The sequence below is a fragment of the Embiotoca jacksoni genome, unplaced genomic scaffold, assembly GCF_022577435.1.
Source record: "Embiotoca jacksoni isolate LCO1_2020_lvr unplaced genomic scaffold, fEmbJac1.0.p SCAF_23, whole genome shotgun sequence".
In the NCBI taxonomy this organism is placed as follows: domain Eukaryota; kingdom Metazoa; phylum Chordata; class Actinopteri; family Embiotocidae; genus Embiotoca; species Embiotoca jacksoni.
In genome coordinates, this window is record NW_027185374.1 from 316,897 (window position 1) to 343,651 (window position 26,755).

Consider the following 26,755-nt stretch of genomic DNA (forward strand, 5'->3'; position numbering starts at 1 on the left):
TTGAGCACCAGTGATGCACCTGCATCCTTGAGCACATCCTTGTCAGTGAGTCTTTAATAGAACTGCGCCTCCGATAATATTAGTGATGCAGTTCAGCAGCTTGTATTTTCATAAAATCTCCACGTCCCACCTTTGTTGTAATTTGTTTGGATCGAGTGTGTTCAGAATCACTTGGTTCTTGTCGTAGTGATGGCCACCTGAAAGACACCAAAGTTTAATGTATCGTTATTGTGGTTAATGAACTACTGTTTTTTTTAAGTGGTTGTCTTGTTTACAGAACCTGGGATGAGTTCATGCTCCAAAATACGATTTACTTTATAAAAGAAACATCACAGCCATATATGATCACTTGTATTTAAAACCCTTTTCATGTTCCTTATTTTAAGGTCTACATAAATTTAATTTACAATATAATGATAAACTAATATCCAGAATACTCTGCAGTAGTAGTCAGTCATGCAGTGAATGATTCTTGATGTTTGGTACACTTTCATTATTCAGTCCACAAGGTGTCACTAATTGACAGTGATGCATACAAAGTCTCTTTTTATGAATGCCCAGTTTTTCCTTTTTCTCCCTCTCAACACACTCTTCAACACTGTTGTTCTGCTGGTAACACTGGCTGGGTTTGACCAAAAGTAATCATGCACACAAGCTGAATTCTAAGTAGAATACTGTGGTTTTGTGCAGAACAATTGATGCCTCTGAAATGAGCATGGGAACATAGAATATTTCATAATAATTCGAGCATTTGACCCGAGGCCTTTGTGCTTGCTGCGATAAGATTTAACTGTAAAACCTGAACATGCATGGAAATTTGACTTGCACTGGAGTATTATATAACTGACATTTGAATCCTCTGTGGAAAACTCATCCCAGATGAGGCTAGTATTCCTAACTGAAGGCTTTACACGGATCAGTCACAACATTAGAAACACATACAGGTGAAGCATAAAGTTGAATATAACAAACCCTCCCTCCATGTTCACTCTGATTAAAAGAGGTGTTGATTTATTTAAATTAATTCTGCAGGCTGTGATTTATGGTGAGAGGTGTTCCTAATCATTTGTCCTTCCTATTTAAATGAATTGGGTTCACAAACTATTAGGAACACCTCTCAGAATAACCCAGTAAAGCTCAGCGGCCTCCAAAATGGATCTAAATCAACACCTCTGTCAATCAGAATGAATGACTGTACATTACAATTATTATAAATGGAGGATCTAATGCGGGGCTGTTGTATTATACCATGTGCTTCACCTGTTATTGGTTTTAGTGTTGTGGCTGATCAGTGTACGATTCATCAATACTATGTAAGTTACATGAGGTGACGGATACGGATGCTGACCTTTGATTTCCAAGACCAGATCAGAGGTGAGGGTATAGCGGATGAAGCCCCCGGGGGTGATACTCCAGAGGGGCATTTGGTTGTCTGGCTCCGGGGTGAGACCCACGCGGCTTCCTGGCATTGTGACACTGCCACTGGGACTCAAGCAGCACTCCTCCAACATCTGAAAGCAGGAAGAGGGGTCCGAGAGAGGTTCATAAATATCAGTTTTCTTCATGAACAAAATGTCCACGGTAGATTGATCAGTGTTTCATACTCAAACAGTTTGTCTACTATTGGATAGTGATATTTCCTATGATTTTAGAGTCTATACTAATAAAGTCCTTCAAAAATAGAATGGAATTTACCTCTGTTTAAAGTGAGAAGTAGAGAAAGCAGAGTGGGCAAACTAAAGCCGTTGATCTCCTCCTACACTCCTGCTTTAAATAAGGCCTGTCTTATTTATCACAATGTTTAAGGATCAAACTCTCTCTGACCTTTGACATTGACTCGTACTATAATGAGTGGTACCTTGCAGTGCAGATGTCCACTCTGGTAGAACCAAATCTGCTCCAAACCATCTGTCTCCTCAGTTTCTTGTATCCGCAGCAGTTTGACATCATCCAAGTCACCGGTCACTGACATCATTAGCCTCGTCTGTCTGTTCCTTAAACGGAAGTGCACTTGCTTCTGCTCGGGAAACAAAACCGCAGAGTAAAAAAAAACAAGCATCACGACTTCAGTGAGGGAAATTATTCCTCTTTGTTTTCTTTTTGGTTTGTCATTTCAGTGAAATCAACCTGACAGCTGTTAACTGTTAGAATAGATAAAGATAGGTCTGGTATGTAGTATTTAGAAGTGTAAATATTTGCTCCTTTACAGACTTCATGAAAACATGTTGTACTCGCTGTGGAGCAGCAGTTTTTAGCCTACCTGTAGAAGAGGGCGGAGAGATCCTATTCTCTGCCAGCTGCTGAGCTTGCGCCAGTCCGGCACCTCGCCGGGTTTCAGCAAAATCTGAGATCCCCGATAGTTGATTCCCTCGTATAGCACCCACCTGACAGAAAAGAAAAGACAAAAACACAATCAGGTCTCACACGTTCAACAGTTACAATAAAACCAACAACACTTCCTCGTCAGCTTCTTTGCCTGAGCCGAGGTCAAAACTGTCAGTCCCAAGATAAATACTGGATGCATTTGTGTTTCCTACATAGAAGCTGTCACTTTTTGGGGGTTTCCTCTTTATCTTTTGTATTATTTCTTCATGGACATGAAATTAAGAGTTAGACAAGAAGTTTGACAGAAAACAAACCGATATTCTTCTGTCTTTCGTCACCCTTTTTTCTTGCGTGGATAAGGAAGTAACATTTGGATTGTAGATTACAAAATAACGAAGACAGCCGAAATAAATTAACAAATACAATTTTGGAAATCTAAATTTGAATTGCTCTGTTATGAACTCAACGTGCCGAGCCTCTGATGCTGTTTTTTTGAGTCCTGTCTTAAAAGCAACACCTGTAATCATCTAAAATGTGCTGAGCTCACTGACTGTCCAATTTTGCTTTGACACCAGATGTTGCTCTGAATGGCCTGTCTCTCCTGCAGCAGGAATTTGCCACTCAGGAGACAGCTCTGCCTCTCTGTGAGCCCTTTATTTCCTCGGCTTAGGCTCACACTTACAGTCTGAATCTGGCACATCAGCAGCAGGTTTCCATCATTCATCTATCTATCTGTCAGCGCTGCCACGCTGCATTATAAAGACCTTGCATCCAATATTTCTGAAACTATGAAGCATCATGCCAGAGCACACTGGCTCAACCTGCTTCACCAACACAGTAATGCATCAAAATACCTCCAGGAATCCTTCTTCGTATCCTTGTCACTACCAGACCTTGATAGAATACTGCTTTCTTTTGTAAATGTCGAGATAAGCACCGATAGTTCAAAAGTACAGGAAGACTTCCACTTCAAGAGAAAGATAATCTTGATGCCCGCTTTTTCTAATATCTCAATATCCTTCATCTTTAATTTGAAGCAACTTGCTTTGTCTGCTGAGAATTTACTGTTTTATAATAACAGTCTGGGAGTTACTGTGACAGTAGCAGTGCACTACGCAGGTGTGGCTTCACACACAAAGGAGTATGGAGTTGTTCCCCGAAAGCTTCAGAAAATATTCAACATGTCAACTTGGCAGACGATGACTTGAGTTTGGAAGGGATCCAAAAGAGGTTCAAACCAGCAGGGGTTTAGACGTGGAGCTTCTGGGAAACAACAGGCCACTGAAGAACAAAGTGTGTGAAATAATAAAGAATATTATTCCGTTCAAGGTGTTCCCCGGTTGTTTTAACAGCACAGTGGGTAGAAGCACTCCCAGAGTCTGCTACGCTCAGACCTGTCGAACACATACCGCTTGGAGAACTCGGTGACGGCTGGATAGCTGCTTTACATTCCTGTAAAGTGAGTTAGCACACAGCAGCTGTAATGTACTCACATGCCTCCTTCCACCAGCACCGACTGGACGCGGCCGCAGCCTCCAGCCAGCTGAAGGTTGACCGATCCATCTGTTAGAACAACCCTCTTCCCACGCAGACCGTGTCGCTCGAAAAGAGTGATGGATGGCAATGAGAACTCCTGCCAAGAGAGAGAGAGAGAGAGAAAGGACAAGTGCATTAGCAAATTCTGAAAGCTGCAGGTCATGCAATTAAAATTGAGGTTATTTTGAAGTTACCCTTGAAACAGACCACTCGCACCTTTATGCCCCCCCGGCATTTTTGCTTTCTATGAACTGAAAAAGATGGGTTGTTCTCTAAATTGACACTCACGTTGTGGGCCAGCTGCGGCGACTCATTTAGTACTGGGTTTTAGTATTTATAAAGAGGACATGTACAGGACTTCTCATTACCAATGGATGTAGAAATATATGTATGAAATTACTCTTACAATCTAAACTGAATTTTAAAAAAATCATTCAAACCGTCTTGATACTGCTTAATTTAATTTCCCTCGTCTAAAATCAGTGCAGCTACTTGGTTGGATAACGTCGAAGGTTGCTGGCATCGTGCAGAACTTTTACGGACCTCTAGTACTTTGAAAAGTTCCATTAATGAGAAAAAAATGAATCAATAAATTAAATTGAGATTTATTAAAAGAAAAACTGTCCACAACAACAACAACTGATTTTTTTACTTGGGGTGTCAACCCCCTCCTGTTGTTGGGTTCTAGTTTTTTTCTCCTTTTCAGTACTTAATTTGATTTAGTTTTATTTTGGTTACTCAACTCTCCCTCTGGTTTCAGAAGTCTTGATTTCCTGCCCTCGTGTTTTTCCTGCCACACCCAGATTCTGTGTACCTGTGTCCAACTGTCTTCCCGCCCTTGTGTGTGTTTGTGTGTTTCCTCCCTTCTGTGCTAGTTTGTTGTACTTAGTGCTCTTTATTCCTGGTGTTCTGGCTCTTGTCTGTTTCCTGGTTGTTTGATCCCGGCTTGCCCTTTTGGTATCCCTGAGACATCGCCAGTACATTTTGTTTTTCAGTAAAAGACCTTGATTTTTACTGATGAGTGTTTTGGTCTTGTCAGTTGTTGTTACCATGTTATAGGGGGCAGAGGAACGCTGGTATATGACAAAGATAATTAGCACTTTTAAAGCCGATATAACAAACAGTTTACTATTTACAGAGCACTTAGAGCCAATTTCTAAGTCTGATAGTCAGTCTCCTTTTTGCTCTTTATTTTTTGGTATCTACTTAGTCCTAAGGAAAATATTTGGCCCTTGAGCAGCTAAATTTATATTTGTTACATTAATTCCTTTGGCAGAAGCTTTTGTCCAAAAGTGATGTAGAAATGAGACACAATAGACCGGAGAGAGACCTTTGAGAAGTTCCACAAAAATCCACTCCATGTTTCACCTGGCAAAAGACGCTAAAATTAGCCCTGCAGAGCTGAGGAGAGCTGCAGAGACTGGGGATAAGTCTGTGGGGCTTCTTCAAAATGAGCTCTCACATTACACAGTCATTTTATCCACTGTTCTATAAAAGTAGGGATTGTCGTGGAGCATTTAAATGCATTGTGTCCCGACCTCTTTAACAGTCCATTAACAATGAATTAAACCCTTCAAATCTGAATTTCCAAATTAATAGGGCTAACAATGGGAATGGGTGTTAAGGTGTTAGAAGGATTAAGAAATGGACTTACAAAGCCGACAGTCTGTAGCGACAGGATGGAGGAGCTTGTGCTGACGCAGCCCATTGCTCTCAGATCTGGGTAGCTCCCCACTTCTAACGCATACATCTTGTCAGTGAAGTCCTGGCCTTCAAATGCCAGCCAACTGGAAGTTATTTGCATAAACACACAAACACAAAGAGCATAGAATCAGACCCCTGTTATAAACTGATGAGAGATATAATCATCATTGAAAGCTTTCTGCATGATGTAGGTTTCTAATTTGACTATGTACATCAAATTACATGCTAGCTCAGCGTGTTATAATATGTGTGTATCTGATAGTTTATTCATGCTTGAGAATGATCTGCTTGCTGAGTTCTCACCTATGAACAGGGCTGTATTAAATCAATGTGGATGCTGCATTATAAAAAATGTAAGCCATGTAGTATATCACAAGCTGCTGCCATATGGGACGTTTTTTGGAAAGTGGAGCAGTGACAGCCTGTAGCAGACTCTGAGTCACAGATATTTTTATACTATGAACAATATGCAGCTACTATTGTGGCAGATCAACTTGGGAAGTCTGCTCCTAAAATCTGCGTTTGGAAAGGAGTTGCAAAGTGTTTTGAATATCGATGATTTAACTTGTATCAGGACTGACAAAAACCCACAGCATGATATTTTCTCCGTAGCGTGCCGTGTTACTCACCTGCCAGCCAGAACTTTGCAGGAAGTCACAGAGAAGCCGTCCTGTAGGGAGGCAGTGCTGTCCTCCAGAAGGAGGACAGAGCCCTGAAAACCTGGATCAGAGAAAAGCTGCACCTGAGGCACACACAGCAAGACAATGAGACCGAGTCCTCCGCTCTCAGCTCCTCACACTTCATCAGATGAGACGGACAATATCACAGAAGATTAGATGCGTGAGGTGGTTTTGTTTTTCATCCTTTCGAAATGCCTACCTTAAACTTGGCTGTGTTCTCAAGATTATCCTGAAATCATACAAAAGATTAATAAGACTGATTTTCATGCATGAAACCACAAATGACAGTCATTTAAAAATATGTTATTCATATATTTTATATGCAATCTACACAGCAGTGTGCATAGGAGGAACAATCTCTGCTTTCTAACTGAAGCCATATTATTAACTGTAATGATTAGTCTCAGTTAATTTCTGCATTTCATTGTGGCTTCAGTGGTAAAAGCTGTGAGTGCAGCAACAAAAATACAGTAGACTTTCCATGAAATACATGTCTGTTTGTCACCATCTGGCGATGAGTCACCTTTGTGATCTAAGATGTTTTTGCTTTATATTTTGACAAGTATTTTCCGCTCTTCAACCAGGCAGATCAATTTATTCTTGCTTTGCCTGTACTGTGCCTCATGTTCCCAAAGATAATCTGCTGTTTAGAGGTTTGCCTCTCACCCCAGAGATTCACTGACTCCATCTTGACTTTTGATTTTGTCACAAGTGTGAAAGTTGTGACTGGTCACATGCAATTAAACCACGTGGTGTGCCAAACTCGGACTGCCAGGGGAAGTGAAAATCCAGCAAACGTTTGAAATTGCACAATGATAAATCACCGAAGACAACACAATGGCTGTTGTGGTGATTGAATGTAAACCATCTGTCTAATAGCCATGTAACTTTCCCACCCAAAACAAAACAGCATGTTTTTTTTTGTTGTTTTTTTTTTACTTTCTATGAGTCACTGCTCTTACCAGCATGACGGGCATTGTAGAGCCAACTCTGTGCTGCAGTGCTCCCCAGTCCTCTGGGCTTCCATACAGGCCTTTCTCCAGGATGTAAGACTCACCGCAGAAGCCCGGCTCTTCAAAAACAGCCCAGCTGAAAGGAAAAACAGAGGAGGAGGAGAATAATCACCCTTTCATTTCTGCAAGGACTTTTCAGAATTACATTTTCCCCCTTTTCATTTCATTTTAATTGGTAGAAAAACAGTTTGTGATGTAGCTGCACTTGCATACAAAGAAAACCACAAGAATTCAGACAAAGCAGTATTCATTTATCACGTATGTCAACAGTTCTTGGTCAGAATCCAAGTGGATAATAGCCTCCCACATGACAGCGTCTCAGCAGTTAAACTCACTTGGAGAATGTGGCAAGTCTTGAGTGGCTGAAGAGTGTGTTACTTTTGTGGACATTTGTGTGTGTGTGTCTTAACGTGTAAGACAATTAACAAGTCTTTCTCAGCAATACAAAATCGAAACCCTGAGCCAATCAGAGGCTCGGAGGGGCGGCAGCTCAGCACGGGTGAGGCTGTGCAGTCTAATGACAGGCTAGCAGCAAAGCAAGAATAACCTCTCAATATTGTGAGTCCTGCCTCAAAAGGAAGGACGTAATGTTCCATTCCACATTATTAACCGTTTTGTTAGTCACTCCCTGAGGTAGCAGTGATTAGAAGTACATGTTCTGCTTTTCATTATTCTTGTTTGCTTCTGATTTGTTTACTACTGCATTTTTTCATCCAACCACAGCAAACCCATAAATAGACACTGCAAAGTAACAGAGGCACTGCTGTGTTCCACTTTTCCTACAGCATGTAATAATACAGATGAGGAGACAAAATATCATCCGATATTATAATGTTCAGGCGTCTAGGTCTACATGAATGTCACATTTATTCATACACTGCAAAAAAGTGCAACGCAGCAGGCTCTCTGTTAAATTTACACTGACAGGAAGTGAGGCGTGTCAGACTAAACAGTACAGAACTAGATAATCTGTCTCGACCTGTGTGCACGGGTGTGTCGGCCTTATCGTTACGCACCTGAGCAGCAAAGAACATCAGTGAACCGCACAATACTTTACAGGAGCAGTAATTATCAGGCTGAAGGGTAAATACTTTTCTTGGAACACCTTATCGTAAGTTCTAATGAAACGCTAGGCAATCAAGCCGACTTCATTAGAAACATAGCTAAAGTATTATAGAGCGATGAAAGCTGATCATTTCTAATAGCAGAAGAAAACTTGTGCTGTAAATGGCCCCTACCTGTTCTATTCCAGCGCTGCTCTCAAAACAGTAAAGGTAAAAGGGATAAGTGTAATAAATGTCACTTACACACCACCGATGACATCAATAGACTGCGTCTTCATGCCATAGCCTGTGTTGTCCATGTTAATAACAGGCACTGTGAGGTCCATGTTCACCCCCAGCTTGCCAAAATCTCTGTCGCTGAACATTTTGAGGTGTGGAGACATGAAATCCTGTGGCAGGAATAAAAATCATCTGATGAGCGATACACTAAGTCATGTCACAAATGACCATCCAAGCGTGAAGTGCTTACTCGTTACGGTGTTGTGCTCTGCAAAAAAAAAAAAAAAAAAAAAAAAAAAAAAGATTTCCAAAGACACAAAATGTCACAAGTACCACAAGTGAACCCTTGAGCATCCATTTCTTTGAGGTTTGATTAATAAGTCATTTTACTCAATATATTTAATGCTGATATTGAGTTAAAATATTGAACACCCAAAATTCACATGGGAACTATGATTGTTAAATGATTGTTTATGTCTTTGTTTTACTATTGTGAACTTATGGGTGGTTATGCCAAATCTCTGTACTGATGCCGTCAGAATGTGGTTGATGTCTAAAAAGCACACAGAGGAAGAGCTCTGCCAGATACATCTGTGCAATAAGAACTAATTTATTGCATAAGTAACAGTGTGCAGACTTTTTAGTTTGTTTTGTGAATCAAAAAGTCAGCAAAGCCACACGCTGATGTTGGGAAATTGTATTCCTTTACCACAGCTTCATAAAAGAAAACCTAGTTTTTACTTCTTTGTTTGTTCAACTAATTCTCCGATAAACACTCAGAGTGATATATAGGTTGGGTCTCCCTGCTCGCTAAACCGACACACTGCGCATAGTTTGTGTTTATGTGGAAACTTCTGGTCTCCCATGGTAAGAGTGAGTTCACATGGATTTTCCACTTTGACAAGAAAGAACCTGTTTGGACAAAATCTACAAATTCCAGCCTTCACAAACCCGTGGCGGTCTGGCTATAATTTAAACATCAGTCTACAGTTACTATGCAGCACAGATGCGCATGCTCTATGCTGCTTTGATCATACAAAGTGTGTGGTACTCACAGAAAGTATTGGTCGCAGAGACAAAAGCTCTGTGCCTCCCCACTCACTGCAGTCCAGGTACTCTCCTTCCTCCAGGATGTGCTGCTGACCTTCAAACCCAGGCTGGCTGTAGCCGACCCAGCTGGAAGAAGAAAAAAGTGCAGCGATTTTGCCCGTTACAGCTGCACTTGTAGGACTGGATTACATAGCCTCACAATTACTATCTGGCAGCGAAGTTAGTCCTGAATAAACTTTGCTCTGAGCCAAGATTACCGCTGAAGTTGATCCTGTGCAAGCAAAGGAAAAGAACTACACAAAAGAAGCACACTCACAATCCTCCAGTGATCTTTAAAGAACCCACAGACTTCAGTTTCTTTGTGTCAGGGTTTTCTCCGTCTGTAGTGACGTCTCCTTCACCTTCAGAAAAGCTGAAAACATCACTGTCGATTTCCAAACAGGAGCCGTCAAAGCCAGGCTTCTCATATATCACAGCCTGTAACAGAGGAAGGACAGGGATTTGAATACCTGAAGTCATCTTTTACATTGGCTCAGTTGATAAACTGATATTAAAATCAGCTCTGACACTTGTGCTACTTTTGTCTTTCTTCTTTGTTAACAACTGAACCGAGATAGTTGTTTAACAGTATGTATTAAGTCTTTCTTTTTAATAATGAATGGGTATGTAAGGTCAGTTAAAGAAATGTTGCAATTTTTTTAATAATATCACAGTGTTCCCCTTCAACTTTAAATGATGAAATGAAACACCTCCATTTGTGAGCATGAACTTAGTAACGTGTGCTCTTCTTTTGGCAAAACACACGGGCGTAAATGTCTTCAGCAGTGAGTCTGCAGGTCAATTCCCAGCTGGCTGGACCGTCACTGTCCCCTGTTCTCTTTCCCCACATCTCCTGCCTGTCCAGACTGCACTATCTGAATAAAGAACGTGTCCACTTCAGGGATTTTCACCATGTGTTGGTTGAACATGACATGATGAATATAAAAAGGGGCATTTTTAAACTCACATTCAGAGCTTTCCACTTGCAAATACACGGTGGTGACATTAGACATTCTTTGGCTCAAAAAAACATAGGCCAAAGAATGCAAGTCACAATGCCAATAGGCCTTTTATAAAACATATTTTTCCTACATACATGGCTAAGTTATCACAGTTCATCATTGGATTACTTAACGCTTTACAGATTTGACATTACATTGCTTATTTTTCTCATTAATTGAACTTAATAATACACAAGTGAGCAAAAATAAAACTGAAAACTTGTGAGTGTACAGAACTGCATACCTTGACTTCATGGGGATTCTCCACTTTGAAACCACCCTGGAACAGAGACATCATCATCAATAACCATTTTCTACTCAAATCAAATATATACTGTAAAAAGCCACACTGTCAGCAATTACACAAATAGTTTTATTTTCTCAGAAATTATCAGTTAGTGGAGTAAAAAAAAAAGAAGTTCTGTTCCCATGGATATCTAATAACTTTTGATTCTCACATTGACTCTCTTTTGTACAGAGCGCTAACTGTAGCATGCTAACCTGCTCACCTCAAAATGACAACAATCCAATGCTGATGTTTAACCAGAAATGTTCATTCTGATAACCACATTAGTTTAGTTTGTTGGCATGCAGTAAACACAATGTGCAGCTGTGGCTGATGAGGATGTCATCATTTTTGCTGGATTTCTGTAATAAACCAAACTATGAAGGGGTGTACCAAATATCATGCCAATCCACCCAATGGCTGTCTGCACGTTTCATACAAACCATAAATGCCAATATCATGGTGACAAGAGAGGAATAGGCGGTGGACCACCAAAGTCACGATGAGTCATCCTTATGGGAACCAGGAATGACCCTTACTGAATTAGTCCATCCAGAAAATGCTGAGTTGCACTATATAAAGAGTCAGAGGATCTTCAAAGTCACTGGAATTATATTTACTGGAGTCCTTGACTATCTGTACCAAGTTTCATGGCAATCTGCCCCATAAGTGTAAAGAACATTTTTGAAAAAAGAAAAATGTAAACGTCATGATAGCAGAAAAGTCAGAGAATCACCAAAGCCACGAAGCTTCATTCTCCAGATATCATGCGCTTTGGTCCAAAAGTTTATGGTGGTCCATCAAATAGTTGACAGATATTTGTGTCTGGACGTAATTGCTTGAATGACCTAACGACACTGGCAGAGCGGCTAAGAATAGCAAATGAACTCATCACACGAACAGCAGTGTACATTTAATGTTGCGCAGAAACACACACCATTTTAAGAGGTCTCAGAGAGCCCACGAAGGGTGACGGAAAGCCCCAGGCCTCAGGAAAAGGGTACTCTCCTGTTTCCAGCACAGCTATCATGCCTTGGAACCCTGGGTCACTGAACACCAGCCACCTGAAGGAAGGAGGAACACCCACATTGCATGTTAATTAATCATTATGTCAAGAGGTCCTTCCACATATATCTAACTATGCCTCTTGGTGGTTTTACAATCACTGTGAGTCACAACTATGAACAGTTTGTTATCTCTTTAAAACAGGGGTTGAACAGCAGTTATAAAAAGAAAGAACACGTTCACTGAAAATGACTTCCTGCATAGAAATAATCAGCCACGGTCTCTTTTAGTGTAGACAAGAATAAAACCTCTTTCACAGTACATTAGGTATTACTAGATCAAGGAATTACACAAATATTTGTATTTTTAATTCCATATCTACCTCAGACATGAATCATCCAATTACAGCTGAGAACAAAAGCTATTTGTTTCAGAGTAAAATATCTTTGGAATGAATGCTTTGGTTCAAAGAATTTTTCACCACAATTCATATTTAGCGTGGGCAGCCTTTCGTTGGAATAATGCCACTAACGCTGGCACTTTGAGCCATTATGTAGCGCGACACAACACCTCATACCAATCCCCATGTGTGAGCCTCTGGCAGGAAAAATAACCCCAGCTCAATCGGTCACCGCAGAGACAGCGATACCAAGAAGTGATGCCAAACTTATCGTGTTAAAAGCTGTAAAATAACAGGAGCCAGCGAGTCTGTTCACAGGACAGGACCAGGAGCATGTTACAATAAATGTGTTTCACTGCATCAGCTGAACAGTTGTCTCTACTTGCAAACAGCGTAGCAGGAGCTGCTGAGGCAGAATTAGTTGTAATTATCTGCTGAGCAGAGATGAGCTGGTATCTGACAGCAAATAGTTTTGTTGTTGATGTTGAGAGATGATGAAAAAAATCTCTGAAATGTGAGCTTTCTGGTTGTACAATGCCAAGGGAAAAAACTGTAAAGATAGCCGTGGAGAAGAAAGTCTGATGTCATTCATTTCCTTCGGTCAGGGCACAAAATGTCCTCAATGCCCACAGCTCTCACGTGGAAAAACATTCTCCTCTTTGCCAAATTCTCTCCACACCTCTGTCTGTTTCTCTCTCGCTGTCTAGTCTCCACCTCTCTGCTTGGCTTTCCAAGTGTCCCCACACCCTCCCACCCTTCCTCCCACCCTCCCTCCCTTCCTCCCTCCTTCCCTCCTTCCCTCTCTCCCTCTTTTCTAAACATGCAACAGCAGGACGGACATTCCTGAGGTGGCAAATGAGTGAGAGTCAAATGAAAGATAAAGCTAAACACAGAGGAACTTCTTAACGATTATTATCTCTCAGCAATTTGTCAAAGCTAAACATAGCGAACATCCCATAATGGCCACCTCTGCACAGGGCGCATTTAGTACATTTTGTGCCCTGACCGAAGGAAATGAATGACATCAGACTTTCTTCCCCACAGCTACCTTTAAGGTTTTTTTCCTTGGCATCTTACAACCAGAAAGTTCACATTTCAGAGATTTTTTTCATCACAGCAGGCAAGATTTCCATTTTTTTACTACATCTCTAATGACTCTGCCAATCAGGAGCATAAAAAAAAATAATAATCATAATAATTAAGAACTGGGATTGTGTCATTAACTCAACGATACAAGTTCTTCACTCTTTAGTGCCTAAATGTATGTTTAAAAAACAAAAAAAAAACACGTTTTCCCCAAAAAAGCATACTTACACCCCGGAGTGCACTTGGATGGAAGCAGTACTCTGTGGGATGCCGAATGAGCCCGTCTCTATTGTATCATCATGGTGAGGTGTTACTCTCCCGAGGCCCTCCGGTTCAGTAAACAGATCAATATGAGGGATGCTGTAATCCTACAGACAGGGGGAAACACACACAGCATTCATCAGCAGTGGCCCACACCAGTCCTTCAATATTTTCTCCCAATGTAACTGAGAAACTTAACTGGCTGAGTCTTATTCTTTTCTGTTCTGGAACCCGGAGTGAATATCAATAAAGCAATGTAGCCTATTAACCACATTTCACATCCAAAGTGAGATAAAGATGATGTAGCTATTAAAATGACCCCGAGCACTCACCCAGACAGCAAGTCGAATAGAGCCGATGAGCATTGGTGTGTTGTTGTGTGGCTCTGCCCACATATTTGCCAATTCAATGCTCCCCTCCTCCACGGCGATGGTGCGTCCCTGAAAGTCAGGCTTCTCGTAGAGCACCCAGCTGCAGCGTAAACAGAATCATGTATGATCAGATGGCAGAAATCCATGAGTAGATGAAGAATCAGGTAAATGTATGCGATAAAAAAAATGGTTTCATATAAATACTTTGACATTTTGGAAAATCCACTTTTGTGGTTTCATTCTGAACGAGAAGATCAATATCACTTCTGTATCTGTCCTCTAAGACAACAGCCGGCTCGGTTGGCTCTAAAACCACCTTTAGAACTCACTGAATAACACATTATTTCTAATCTGATTAATCTGTCGCAAAGCAGAAGTGTAAACACAACACATAGCATCCTTGAGCACACAATGTGTTGTCAGCTGCCCACGTGCCCCAAACACAATTAATAGCAGAGAATAAACAAGGTTATTCATTGTTAATAACAACAGTGCTGTTTATCCTCTGGAAATGTCTAGTGCTTGCTGAATCTACGCTACTACCAATATTCAATCAGATAATACAACCTATGTGTCTACTGTCCGGAGTTCATATGAGAAAAGGGCTGAAGTCACCACTGGTCAGATACTGATTTGCTGATACTAACTGATTGCAGTATTGTCTACTGTCAAGACATCAACTTTGTGTTCTTAGATTCAGCTTTATTTTCCAAGCATGTGAACACATACAAACATTCCTTCACAGTCTTTGCTACATTTATTAAGTGAGTGTGGACAGACGTGGATGTAAACTTTCTCTTGCCTGGCTGGCGGAGGCGGGAGCTCTAGTTCATTTAGATTTGAAGGTGACTAAGTCGGGGGCACATCACATAATTAGGAGGTTGGTTCCATCTGTGTGACTTCGAAGCAACATGCAGCTTCACCCTGTTTTAATCTGACTCGATGTGCTGTCAGTTAACTATTTTCTATGATCTAAGATCCCTGGGTTTATATTCTTCAAAGATATCCGAAAATGTATTTTGGCCCAAGATTAATGAGTAATTTCTAAACCAGCACTTTAAAATCTGTTAGGTAATTGGAAGCCAGAGTACAGATTTCAGTTGATGTGCTCTATTCTTTTCTGGCTCCTCTTAGAAGTCGGACAGCCGTGCTGTGAATGAGATGAAGTAATTTAAAGGTATTTTTTGGGGAAGGCAAGACAAAAGACTGTTACAATAGTCCAACCGGCTGGAAATGAGGGCATGAATGAGGTCCTGTAAATCTTATTTGGTCATGGGACCTTTAACTCTCGCTATTCGTGATGATAAACTTCTAATTTAGTCTGCCTTAATGTGGCTGCTGAAGGTCAGATCTGAATCAGTTTTTAATTAAGGTTTTCATCTTTATAGCAGTGGAATCGAGCTGTCCAATAACTTTCTTTCTTTCCCAAACCATAATTTCTGTCATCTTTATTTAACTGAAGACAATGTCATTGATTACAGTTATTTACTTCTTCTGTGTAGCTGCAAAGGTTAAAGATTATTCAAATATAGAAATGAGGTAACTATGCCTTGTGCTATTTTTGGGAGAGCAAGATGGAAGAGATCTAGCTTGAATGTTGAAAGTCGTTTTTGACCACTGGTTTGGTAGCACTACAGAGTTATTATTATTATTATTATTATAAGTGGATCCCAGTTTAGTTTGAGCTTTTGCCAGGCAACAAGGATACACACAGTTTGTTTTGGTAACGCTGAAGGTAAAACAGAAACTTTGCTTGTTTCACAAAACCTTTCATAAGAAAAACTGTGAAAAAAAGCAAGGGGCTCTCTGGGCTACCGTTTCATTAAATTAGTCCTGTGAGGAGCCTTAACGGTCAAGCTATACACTAATTAGAAGAACTACTCTTCACAACACACTTTCTGTCCATCATCTGAAAGTTCTGGTTGAATGCTGCTACTTACCATCCTCTAACGACCATCACAGATATGAGAGGTGAGAGCTGCAGAGACGTTGCATCTGCTACATCCCTGTAAACCTCGTATGCCTGGCCACTGAACTGAGCTTTTTCAAACAACACCATCTGTGTAAAGACATGAGGGCAGAGTAAAAAAATACGTTTACACATTAACAATGAAGAGAAATAATGGCAAAATACATTACTGGCTGAATCTATAACTTTAAATCAGGATTCAATGACTGCTGAGAAGAGCCTAATAGCATGACGCTGTACTTTGTCTGCCTTTCATGCTACAGTCAGAGAATATTGATGTTTATTGCCACCAAAAAGCACAAGAGGCATACAATTACTTGAACTACCAGGGCGTACTGTTGATGTAATGCAGCACTTTAATAGAAAAGTTACATTTTCAGTTTTTAGTTCAACAGAATATCAGCATTTAAGAATAATGAAGTAAAGCACTGCAAAAAGGGGCTGCTCTGGTGACTATGAAGTCAATACAACTTTTTATTTATTTTTTTTATTGTAAAAGCCCTCATGAGAAACTGTAAAATCTCACAAATTAAAAAATCTTGTTATGCATCTTTTTGAGGGGTTATTGCCAGTCGTGACAGTGGATCCAAAGCACAGATAAAGCAGGAGGTAGAATGAATTAATGAAAAACTGGTGTGTGGGCAAGAGACTGAAAATGCAGAGTGCCAGGGGAGTATCTGACTTTGCTGCAACAACCACTAATGAAGTTCTACAATAATGAAGAAATACGAGTTTTGCACTTTGTTGGCAGCACTGAATTCCACGATTGTAATCGCATCCAGCTGCGCATTTGCACTCAACTGTTTTTTTTTTTATACTTTGTTTACCCCCAAGAACACCATATGAAAAGCAGATGTTTTCATAGAACAGAGTTATCTGTCCAGATTCCTTTCTCCATCTTGTTTTTATTCTGTGTGGGCAAAGATGTGCCTACTGTACCTTTCCAGGGCGTTTGTGAAATCCTTTAACGGCTCTTATCTGGAAAGTAAAAACACATAATTAAGATTTCGACAAACACTGTAGACCAGAGAAAACACAAATAAAATGCAAAAGAGGCTGATCTGCATTTGTTTGTGCAGCAGCTCTGTGCCTGTCGAATATCCCGACCTTCAAGTTTGCTCCCAGGGACACAGCGGGTCTGTGGAGAATACTCTATTCTGATTTCAAACACCACACTGAGAGGCAACCCAGGCAGGGTTTCTTAACCCTCGGAGGGGACTTGCAAGTTTGGCATCTTCAAATAGCAGTGAAAGGAAACTGAAAAATGTCAACTACAGCAACTAGAAACATCAAGTCAGTAACACTTTGATCATTGATTTGTGATTTAAGTATATATTTTAGTGCTTAAAATGCTAAACTTTTTCACTTTCTCTAGTTTCACGAATGTTAATATGAATTGCATTAGTCTTCTTTGATAGTAAGCAGAGTAAGTTTAGGTTTTGAACTGTTGGTTGAACAAAATTATCAGTGTAAATATGTCAGGTTATTGTGTGACATTTAGACAGTAAAATTGCAGTTAAATTGTTGTACCAGCTTGCATTTGTAACTGAACATGCAAACATGTGAGCTTTGTTTGCGGTCAAACATACTGAACTGTATGTTTGACCGCAAACAAAGCTCACATGTTTGCATGTTCAGATGTAAGGAGAGCAGACATTTCGCATCTTAAATTATACGACTGAGACAAAAGCACAGTTAGTGTGGACAGGGACGCTTGCCTACTGATTGTAACCAAAAATTCAAAATGTCCCATTGAAATGTATGTGGTGTAGCTCTATGGCAGATTAAGGTTATAACTACTCTCCAGCTTAATTGCCTGAACAGGGAGCAGCCATGTTTGCTGATACTCATGTACTTCTAAGCGATGTACAGCTTTAATTTGTGATACTAAAGAATTATGCATGCCTTGATAGTATGTGCATAATGTATACAGCACACTTACATTATTTCTATGTGTCCCCTGTGGCAGAGGCGGAGGTTGTTTAAACTGAGGGAGTGGAGGGTGTGTGGTTGGAGGGATCTCTGGAAAACATGGAGCCACAGCATCAGGAAGCACTGGAGCCAGTTTCACAGCCACGTCGGCTTCACTTCCAGCGACCACAGTTGCCATTTTTCCAGTAAACTGATGCATAAATAGAAAACGATCAGTGTAAAAAAGGTTGATCAAATGTACTTTGATGATTTAAATCTTCTTTAAAATGTCAAAGTTAAGCTACATGTTAAAACAGAGCTCTGTATTTTCTGTGGACAGTTGGTACACTCATATTCTTTGTGTTGCTAATCAGTAGCTTTGCTTTGCTTGAACTTGCCAGATGTATTTTGTCTCTGGAATCGCTGTGTTCGGACAATTACACTGACATTCACATCATTTTAAGGTACATGCAGGAAAACTAACCTCTGGTTTGACTTGCTCTTGTCCTTGTAAGCTCTGCTCTGGTTTTGCTTGGTCTCGTGGGAGGTACTTCTCTAAATAGTCCGGCAGCTTGATGTCGTTAAAAGAAGGAAGTGGAGGATGTGAGTCACTGACCACGGCCTGGGCTTCTTCCTCACTCTGCCTGGCCAGTGTGTCTTTGATTGGAGCTGTGGCAGTCGGGCTGGGCGGGGGTGGCTGGGATAAAGGTGGAGGCCTGAGCTGGGGGGCTTCACTAGGAGACACATTCCCCGAGCTGCTGTTCTCCACCTGTGTTTGAACTTCATTCCTCTTCCCTCTGAAGATGGAGGAGGTGAGACTGCTGAGGACACAGCTCCCCTCCAAGCGAGACTTCACCTTCATTTGATCATCTTTCTCCTCCTTGACATCCTCCTCATCATCGACAGGGGTCTTGTCCCTGATGCGAGAGTGAGTGTCCAGGGTACTGAGCAGCATGCTCCTGTCTGTCAAACTAGCCCTGGCAGGCTTCAGGCCAGGTTTGGCTTCTGTGTTTTGCTTCTTGGATAACAGGCTTGAGACGGTGTCTAAGGTGAAATTAGTCTTCTTCCTCAAGCCAAACGTAAACTCCTCGGGATCGAAGGTCTTCTCGAAGCGGTCCTCTCTGATGGCCGGCATCGCAAAGAGGGGCTGAGGTGGCCGCAGGTGGTTGTGTTTACGTGGAGGGAGGGAGAATGGGGCACAAAGTTTCTTGATTTTCTCAACAAAATCCACATCATCCAGCTCACCGGAAGTGTCCAGAAGATTGCTTTCACTTCCAGAAGAAGTCAATTTTGTCTCATGGACTTTAAACTTCTGTTTGGGGAAGTCCACATCCAGCCAGCTAGAGGGGGCGTCCTGCTGTTTGCTTAGTCCCTGTGGCAAATGGAGCCTCCTCATGGATGAACGCTGCGCTGAGTCTGAGATCTGCTTATTAGCCTCTGGGGAAGTGGGTGCTTTCGGAGTTTGACTTGGCTTGTCGTTGATTGGCTCCTTTTTGATCGTGCTCAGTCGCGAATTCGAGGCGACATCACCATAAGCAACAGGGGAAAGTTGACTGACTGGCAGATTGGATGTTCTCTCGGGTGACTTCTTCTCTGTCACATTAACTGTAGAACAAGAAGCAGCGCTATCGGAGGGGCTCTGTGTTATTTTGGCTGCATCCTTAAATGAGGTGCTATTGCTGGTACACTCTGTATTTTTTGATTCCTCAGACTGTGGGTGGTTAGGAACTTGTTTCATTACATCTCCTGCGATTTTCCCTTCTGGTGACTCTGACTTGACAGTTGAACTCTTTTCCCCGTCATCCCGCCTCACTCCCTCTGTGCTTGCTGATTTACAGACAGAAACAGGAGAAGTCTCTTTATCAGATGGCTCTTCTTTGGCCTTGTTTGTCACGTCAGTTTGTACAGTTTCCTGAACTGGAGTATTATTCGTGACTTTTCCAGCCAGTTCCTTAACTGCTGTAGCTGTTGTGGTCATAGGTTTTGAGCTGGAGAGCTCAGCATCATTAGCTCCATGTGCACATGAGTCATCAAGTGAATTCTCAGTTTTTTCCACAGATACAGAGTTAGCCTGTGGTTCCTCTGCAATCACCATTGGCTCTGTTTCTGTTCTAGGAGTTTCTGTAGACTGTGGAGGCACATTTGTAGCAGTTTCAACCTTACATGCGTCTTTATCACTCCCAGTCTTATTAGTCTGGGTGACGGTACTAACAACAACCTTTTCTGGACGTGTGGTCACCGTCTGACCGACATGTTGTGCTTGAACGGGAAGGTTTGGTGATCCACTCGTCTTTTCTGACGAGTGAGAGGCTGGTTCTGGTTGGTCGGCATTTGGTCGTCTTGTCTTGTCTTTAACCGGCTGTGTCTCCTTATGTCTTTCAGCTTTTTCTCTTTTCTTGTCCCTTGTAACACTTCCTTCTTTCCCTGAGACACCTTGTGCGCTCTGTGAACCCTTTTCCTTTGTAGTAGTTTTATCCGAAGGCAGGAGCTGCTGTATCTTTTCTTTCTCTTTCCCCTCTATCTCATTTGTTTTTTCACTCCCCAGCTTTTCAAATTTCTCCACATCTTTAGTTTCAACCTGATTTATTTGTTCTGCCACCTTGTTTTGGGGTTGCGGTGTTTCATTTTTTCCGGGCTTCCTTCCTTTCCCTTTGCTTTTTGATTGGAGTTGTTCTTTATTTAATTTGGGATGTTCAGCAGGTGACCCCTGCTCCGCTGCAGGAGGCCTCTCGACAGGTCGTACAACCGAAGGTGAGGGGGAGGAGGTTGAAGTTTCTCTGCTGTCCTCTGAGACATTTCTTCTCTCTGGTTTGAATACAAGGCTGTCTCTCTCCGCTTTTTCCTCCGTTTGGGGTAAAATAACGGGATCCTTGTCAATAGGCTTCTTTGTTCCGCTGCTACAAGCAGCAGTATCAGGTTCATCTTTGCTGACAGATGGTTTTGGTAATTCCTCCTGTCTGTTTGCCAGTTTGTCAGTATTCTTCTTTTTAATTGACGCATCTAACTGTGTCTTCTGTGTATGTGATAGCTCCAACTCCTTTTTAAATGTTTTCTGTTTGGTATTACTCAGTGGCTGTTTATCCGATCTATTTCCTTGGTCTTTCTCTGGAAGTTGTTTGGAGGCAGAAACAGCCTCCTCCGGCTCCACCTGCTCTTGTTTTAGAGCGTTGACCTTCGGCTTACTTGTAGAGCACTCTGGTTTGTTTGGATTATTTGGGCTGACGGGACTTGTTGGTTCTCTGCCTTTCCTTCTTTTAGAGCGGGAGCATGTTCTGCTGAGGCCTTTGGGTTGTGGGCTAACGTTATTGGTCTGTTCTGTAGAATCAGCTGGCCCCTCAGCGGGAGGATCTGTTTCAAAGCTGTCAGGTTTCCGACCTTGATCTTCTGCTTTGGAGACGACTATTTCCTTTGTTTTGGAGTCTGCTGGTTGTACCTTAGGATTGGAATTCTGAACCCCTTCAGTAGAGGTATCTTGTCCGTCAGGTTTTAATGTTATCTCTGACATCGCTCTTGTCTGTATCTGCTCTTTAGTATCCAGTTTACCCTGACTGTCCAGTTCTAGTGACTTCGATGCATCCACTGCCACAGACGAGGTGGATTTCTGGGACATTCCTGTCACGGCTAGCGTTTGAGGTAGTGCTGGTTGAACCTCTGACAGAGATGCCTCTGTAAACTTCCTTGCTCGCTCCTTGATCGTCGTCAGCTTCTCCCTGACAGGTGAGGCAGAGCTGGACCTGGCCATGTCATAACGTTCGGCTGATCTTGACCTCTGATCTGACAAAAGAACGTCTGCTTTCAACCTCCCGGTGGGTTTCCGGCTCGGGGAGGCATCAGCACTCCTCGGTGTTTGGAAGGGCTGCTTGTGGGCCCAGATCGGCTGCTTCCGCTCAAAGAGGCTGATTCTGTCTGCGATCTGGCCGAAAACTGGATTAGGCTCCTCGTCGGCTTTCTTTGGGTCGTGTGCTCTGTGTACAACAAGAGGTAAACATGTGAAATAAAAACAACTTTAAAGTCAACAGTGATAAATGTATTAACCAGCACGTCTGCCACGAACAAATGTCAGATTAATCTTTGGATAATTTATTTATGACCCAAAGATAAGTCTTAACTATACCCCAGATTTTGACCTGACTTACTTTACAGGACCATTCATGGCACACAGGGCTGAACTTTGTGTCATGACTCAGGCCATTGTTTCAATTTAGATACACCTGTGTTTACTCGAGCTGTAACGGTGAACACACATTCCATTTTGACAGCAATGTCATGTTACACAAAAGCTGCAGGTAGGTTAAATGTATGCTCATGGAGGTACACAAGTTCAATTAAATATTTAAGTCTAACTCTCCAACAAATAAGGCTTTCTATGTGGACTGGTAGACTGCTATAAATGCTACAATTTAGGGAAATATGATGAATCACTGTTTTACTCATTCACATATCAAACACTTTCTCTCTGGAGCTTTAACTTACCTTGAATCCGTCTCCGTTTGGGGCTTCTCCTTTTCTTCATCCTTGGTGTTCTCTAATGCTGCGGTACAATCCTGGTTTAAAACCTGAGGTGTGTTTTGCTCAGGTTTTAAAGGCACATTTTTGGGGAAAAACTTCACCTCACTCCAAGAAAGCTTAACACTCCTGCGTTTGGACTCCGGTGTCTCTGTTTTCCTTTCTACTTTGTAAAGGCTGTCATCGTCGTCCATGTCTGCACCCACATCCACCACACGTGCCTGACTTGCTGCAATCACTGACTTTGAGCCCTGGAAGTTGTCCAACTGTTTGACCGTGTCAGGGCAGGAAGTCTTCCTTTCCCCTCCTTCAGGTGAGGCCGGTGAGGGGAAGTTGTGTTTGGAGGAGGAGTCTGCAGATGCCTCTCTCATGTGAGTCTCTGGACTTTTGCCCTGGGGTCTGCTCACCGAAGTTTCTGATGGAGGGAAACCCTGCGACACAGGTTGGGTATTTGGAGGTATTTTTTCCAGGGGGCTGTTTCCTCCATCTCCTTGAGGGGTCTTCCTGAGTTTCCTACGGGATGGGTTTTTACGCCCCATACTGTCTGCCTCTGTTTGCTCTTTATCAGGTTCAGGCTCTAACCTTAATTCTTGGTGTGATTTCAGTGACACTTCCACGAGAGCACTGTAATAATCCTGTGCCCCAACCAAAGGCCTCACATTTGTCCTTTTGTTCTCTCCACTGGTTGGACTTGAGCTATGGGGTAAATCAAAACGTGGTGATGATTTTGACTTCGGGAGGACCTCTAGGCTTTCTGTGAATTTGGTACGGACAACTTCCTGTTCAGCACAAGTGTCTTGGCCACGATGAATCACACTGGTCTCCTCCAGGTACACATGGAGCTTCTTGCCTGTCTGGGCCTGTGTTTGTCTCTGGGCCTGAGGCTGGGCGTGGGCCTGGTCAGAGTGCCATACCACTCCTTGTTTCAAAGAGGGAGACAGATGTGTCAGATGACTGGCATTCTTCTCAGGATTCCCACTCGCTGAAGCACTGTTGCTGCTCTCCTCCCTCTCCTTGCCCTGCCCTGCCCTCTGGTTCCTGCCCTCCACAAGCTCCTCCTCCTTTGGATCTCCTCCTCCTGTCTCAGTGCTGCTCACAACAGAGATGTCTCTGTGGGCAGACTGCGTGGCGTCCTCCTCTTCACAAGGGAAAATGTCTCTGAAGAGACCCGGTGGATTGGGACTCTCCTCCTCCCACTTTTGTCCTTCTCCCTGGTGTCTCACAAGCTCCTCACTCTCCTCTTCTCCCGCTGACTTAAATGAGTGATCACTAGTTGGGGAGGCACTTTCAGTAGGAGTCTTTGGAGCCTTTCCCGTCCACGGAGAGAACCAACTGCCAATACGGCCCAAGACTCCAGTACTCGGCTGCTCTTCGGGGCTATCAGCCTAAACCAAAGCAGATACATGACTCATAAATATTTGCTAGCACATGCAGTTGCAATTAATAATCATGCATATTTCAAATGAATATGCGCAAACTTTAGATCAAATTACAATAGTTACACTTGGTAGTGCAAATAATATAAATTATCTATGAACAAAGCAAGGGGGTGCAGGCTTGGGATCCAAAGAAAATATAAGCAAGGATTGTTTGTTCATAGACATTTAGTAGGCTACAGCCATGCATCTCTCAGCATAGCAACGACATGCAGAGGGGCTATATATCCTGTACGCTTACCGTAGTAAATACCATATCATTCAGACTCTTTATGTAGGATGTGAACATGATTTTGGTTTAGAACAAAAACTCCTAAAGAGCATAAAACAAAAACAAAATCATTCCACCAGGATAAACAATAGCAGTGAGAGCAGCAAAATATCATAAAGAAGATACTCTGCATGAGCAAAGTGGCAGAAACACAACTCTCTTCACTTAGAGGAACAGACACCGTTAAGAATGATTTCAAGATCAACTCACCCTTAATCACACAAAACTTTTCTCTTCTCCAAAACGTAAACTTATCAGTTTGTGCAGCTTAAGATCTTCACTAAGATGCATCTCTACCTGATGGACATGGTGTGTTTAGTCCTCCTTGCCTCCAGTTAAGCATCCACAACTGCAGGAGAGCGGCAGACTGTTGGAGATGTGCGCGGTATTAAAGTTCTGCCCCGACAGAGGAGCGTGCACAGCCCAGTGCTGGAGGGATGCCTTCACGTGCTGCTCGTAAACTTCTCAAGTGAGTGAAACTTGGAAGCTTGGCCAGTCGACAATTGATTTTCTCACATGCGGCCCAACAGCAGTTTCATTTTGGCGACACATGTTCGTTGGCCAAGGATGTAAGGTTTAGTTTGGCTGCTGTCAGCATTTTAAAACTTTATACTGCACCTATTTCAATAACCCTCAGGCTCAATAACTCCCAGCCAGTCACACAAATCAAATCAATCCATTAAGCTTGTTACAAATTTTTCACTCAACGGAAAATCATATGATTTATTACCTGTTCTCAGTGTTAAACCGTTAAACATTTAAATTGGGGATGAATGGCTGCCGTGTTTTCTGTTGAGTGCCATCGTATTTGTGATTTGAACACGACCATATTATAGCTTGCATTACACCTTTTTGGAATGTTACTGTAATTAAAAGAAGGTATTTATCACAAAAGATAATGCCATTTTCCAAATTCTGAAAGTGAGTCACTGCAGCTGCTCACATGAGTAAGTCTTGTTTGAAGGACAATTTAGCTAACATGTAGTGGAATTGCTTATAATTTACTAAACATTATCACAGTCTACACTGTAATTATTTGAACAGCTACATCTTTTTTTTCTTCAGCAAATTCAGTTTGAAATAAAATAACAGAAAAAGTGAAAAGTCTCAGTTTTGATTTGAGTAGATTTCCATCAGTACAGAAAGATGTTTTGGGAGATAAAGCCCTCATAACCCTTCTTAATCTAATTGTCAAATCTTAACTCGAAGTCAGCTCTCAGAGTTCTTTTGTACATGAATGAACAAAACGACATACACAGCTGCCATGTGTCCAATTATCTGTGAACCCTTGTAATTTGGATAATGTGTTCTATCAGAGTGGGGACTTTCAGTGTCACTAGATTGCCAAATATGAGAGACGTTGTAGACCGCTGGAGGGCAAGTTTGTTTGTGTAATTTTAATCACAGGTAGGTTTCAGAGTTTTGTTTTTGTTTTTATTTGTTGTTGTTTGTGTGTGGGTGGGTGGAGGAGGGTGGGGTGCAGTAATGAACAAAGCAGAGTTCAGGTTCCTCCTAAACTCTCAAAAGTAAACTACTAAAAGCACTAAAATAAAGTAGTAAAGTGAAGTACTAAAACAGACCAATTGTGTAACACACAGAGATCGATTAAACACGTGTCAACATTGTCAGTTTGAAATTATATGCATGAACTCTGCTTTAGTAAAATATAGAGGGGCTGCTACTCCCCTCGATATTTGCTGCAACACCTTCTGATCTAATGATGTGTGTACACCTCAAAATTCCGACTTTTTCTTTAGCAATTGAATGCAGCAAGCGGCTGTGCCCAAACAAAGTTTTCCAGGGGATGTGACGCAGCGACTTTGTGGCTTTCAGAGCTCGTTGAATTCAGTTTTTGGAGTTAGAAATGTGCGTGCCGTTGTTTCATCTGGCGGGCAACTCCAGTCAGGCTTTCCATGGTGCTTAGTCGAGGAACTTTTTAACCCTTAAACTCCTTCTGTCTGGGTAAATTGTCATCGTTTCGATTTTTAAATTTGAAATTAGGTATCTAAAATCAAATCATATCAAATGATATGGCGTGGTATGATTTAGCCTATTTAAAGCCAATATTTGTCACTTTAATTTGATAGCACACAATCCTCCCTACCTGTAGATGTGGGAGTGGCCCTGATAATCATTGATTTGAAAATGATAATAGACTTTCATATATTGTGGTTTTTTTTAAATTACCTACCTAATTACAGCTAACGACCTTGTTAATCTTTTTTTTTTTTGTTCATAACTGGTCATTTTCATAACGCTTAAGCTTTTTCCCACGGTGTTCGGGAATATAGCCCAAAGCGTTTACATACAGCCTCAAATAAAACAGTGACAATAATAACATTGCATTATATTCATGATATTCTTGAATCGATCCTCTCAGTCCGGGTGAAGCTGTAGTTTTTGCACGGACTGTCTCTCCATAAAACTTCAACAAACAGTCCTGAAGCTTCAGTGTTGCTCAGACATCCCTCGTCCTCAAACAGCCCTTCGACCGAAAAGCTCGACTTCATTTCTTTACATGCACGTCAACGCAGACAGAGAGCGAGATCTTACCATGATTACAGCTTTCTTTGGCTGTCAAGGGAATAAACCGGTCAAATGCAGCCAGCTGCAGAAAGCCCT

General features: G+C 41.8%; 1 protein-coding gene across 2 annotated transcripts; it reads right to left on the reverse strand.

Moving 5' to 3' along the window:
• Positions 1–54: 54 nt before the first annotated feature.
• LOC138203338 (beta/gamma crystallin domain-containing protein 1-like) lies at positions 55–26,755 on the reverse strand. Of its 2 annotated transcripts, none has more exons than XM_069158100.1 (22): positions 26,687–26,755; positions 22,394–23,811; positions 18,405–21,885; positions 17,952–18,131; positions 16,949–16,987; positions 15,981–16,099; positions 14,002–14,140; positions 13,637–13,776; positions 11,855–11,981; positions 10,876–10,911; positions 9,908–10,068; positions 9,597–9,717; positions 8,566–8,711; positions 7,208–7,334; positions 6,445–6,474; positions 6,195–6,307; positions 5,516–5,648; positions 3,819–3,958; positions 2,261–2,384; positions 1,859–2,017; positions 1,349–1,511; positions 55–197 (listed from the first exon to the last, which is right to left on the reverse strand). In XM_069158100.1, exons 1-22 carry the CDS (start codon positions 26,687–26,689, stop codon positions 109–111), a joined length of 7,188 nt encoding a protein of 2,395 aa, XP_069014201.1. In that variant the 5' UTR covers positions 26,690–26,755; the 3' UTR covers positions 55–108. The 2 variants fall into 2 exon arrangements, with proteins under 2 accessions (XP_069014201.1, XP_069014200.1); XM_069158099.1 differs by lacking the exon at positions 26,687–26,755 and adding an exon at positions 24,104–24,151.

Bases quoted from the DNA above. Each gene is read 5' to 3' on its own strand.
- LOC138203338 (XM_069158099.1), bottom strand. From the start codon at position 24,151: ATGTTCACATCCTACATAAAGAGTCTGAATGATATGGTATTTACTACG. The intron at 14,141-15,980 runs GTAAGTAGCAGC...TTTACGCTGCAG, and splicing joins GTGATGGTCGTTAGAGGATG to CTGGGTGCTCTACGAGAAGC. The intron at 6,475-7,207 runs GTAAGAGCAGTG...GTATGATTTCAG, and splicing joins CTACAATGCCCGTCATGCTG to GATAATCTTGAGAACACAGC.